This window comes from Neovison vison, chromosome 1 (genome assembly GCF_020171115.1).
Source record: "Neovison vison isolate M4711 chromosome 1, ASM_NN_V1, whole genome shotgun sequence".
Classification (NCBI taxonomy): domain Eukaryota; kingdom Metazoa; phylum Chordata; class Mammalia; order Carnivora; family Mustelidae; genus Neogale; species Neogale vison.
The window spans coordinates 144403974-144405323 of NC_058091.1; the positions used below are offsets into that span (position 1 = coordinate 144403974).

General features: G+C 74.5%; 1 protein-coding gene across 1 annotated transcript; it reads left to right on the forward strand.

Annotated features, from left to right (window-relative positions):
• Positions 1-348: 348 nt before the first annotated feature.
• Positions 349-1044, forward strand: HDGFL1 (HDGF like 1). Its single transcript, XM_044251901.1, has one exon. It carries the CDS (start codon positions 349-351, stop codon positions 1042-1044), a length of 696 nt encoding a protein of 231 aa, XP_044107836.1.
• Positions 1045-1350: the final 306 nt, after the last annotated feature.

The following is a 1350-nucleotide window of genomic DNA, read 5'->3' on the forward strand; positions in this document are numbered from 1 at the left end:
AGTTTGCTCTGGCCGGTTCCTAGTGTCGCCCACCTCTGTGCTCATGGGGTCACCGCGTTTCCCCACCGCCCGGCCCCATCTTACCCTCTCGGGGCCCCTCTCGACCGCCCAGAGGCCAAGGGCCCCCGGATAACCGAGCCGCGGGCTCTATCATTCTAGAAACCGCGGCGTGCACAGTGGGGCCTCCGCGCTAGAACCCTCTTGCGGCGCCGAGCGTTGCGCCCGTCGGGGGGCGCGCGGGGGGGGGGGGCGGGCAGAGGCCGCGCGCCCGGCCCAGCCCAGCGGCCGCCACCCGCCCGCGTTCCGGGCGTCGCCAGGGCCTCCGCCGAGGCCGGGTCCAGCCCCGCCATGTCGTGCTACTGTCGGCGCAAGTACCAGAGCGGCGACCTGGTGTTCGCCAAGCTGAAGGGCTACGCCCACTGGCCGGCCCGCGTCGAGCACATGGCCGAGCCCAACCGCTACCAGGTGTTCTTCTTCGGGACCCACGAGACGGCCTTCCTGGGCCCCAAGCACCTGTTCCCGTACGAGGAGTCCAAGGAGAAGTTCGGCAAGCCCAACAAGCGCCGCGGCTTCAGCGAGGGGCTGTGGGAGATCGAGAACAACCCCACCGTGCGGGCCGCCGACTACCAGCTGGCGCCGGAGGGGCGCGGCGCGGAGCGGCCCGGGCCGCAGCCGGAGGCCAGCGCGGGCGACAGGGCCGGCCGCAGCGACCAGCCGGGGAAGCCGGGCGGCGACGGGCCGGCCGACGAGCAGGCCGAGCGGGCGCCGTCCAAGCGGGGCGCGGGCGAGCTGCCCGAGGGCTCCCCCAAACGCCCCCGGGAGGCCGAGCCCGAAGCGGGGGCGCAGCCGCCGCAGCAGGAACCGCCGCAGGAGCCGGAGCAGCGGGAGGAGGAGGAGGAGGAGGAGGAGGAGGAGGAGGCCGCCGCCGGGGAAGGGGCCGCGCCGCCCGTCGTGGAGCCGGAGACCCGGGGCGCCGCGGCCCAGCCGCCCCCGGAGGTCCTCGAGCCGCAGGCCCCGGTTGGCGGAGAGCGCGACAGCCTGTAGTCACCAGTTTCGAGAAGAGCCCCCACCCCTTTCCTGCCGCTGTTACTGGGGAAACTGGTCACGGCCTGCAAACTGGGACGCCTCCCCCACCCCCGTCCTCGTCCTCCATCCGCCCACCGCCCGCCCCTCCGCGCCCGCCCGGCCCTGGGGGTTGACCCGGAGCGGGAGGCCACCCGCACCCCCGAGATGTGAGTCAGGCCTCTACTGCCCGGGACGAGCTGAGCCCGCCGCGCTCCTCCCTGCCTGGAGCTGCTTCCCCGAGGCTTCAGTTGAGGCCTGGCCCGGCCGTTCCCACCTCCAGACACC

What these genes read in the sequence shown, in the direction of transcription:
- HDGFL1 (XM_044251901.1), top strand. Translation starts at nt 349, where the DNA reads ATGTCGTGCTACTGTCGGCGCAAGTACCAGAGCGGCGACCTGGTGTTC.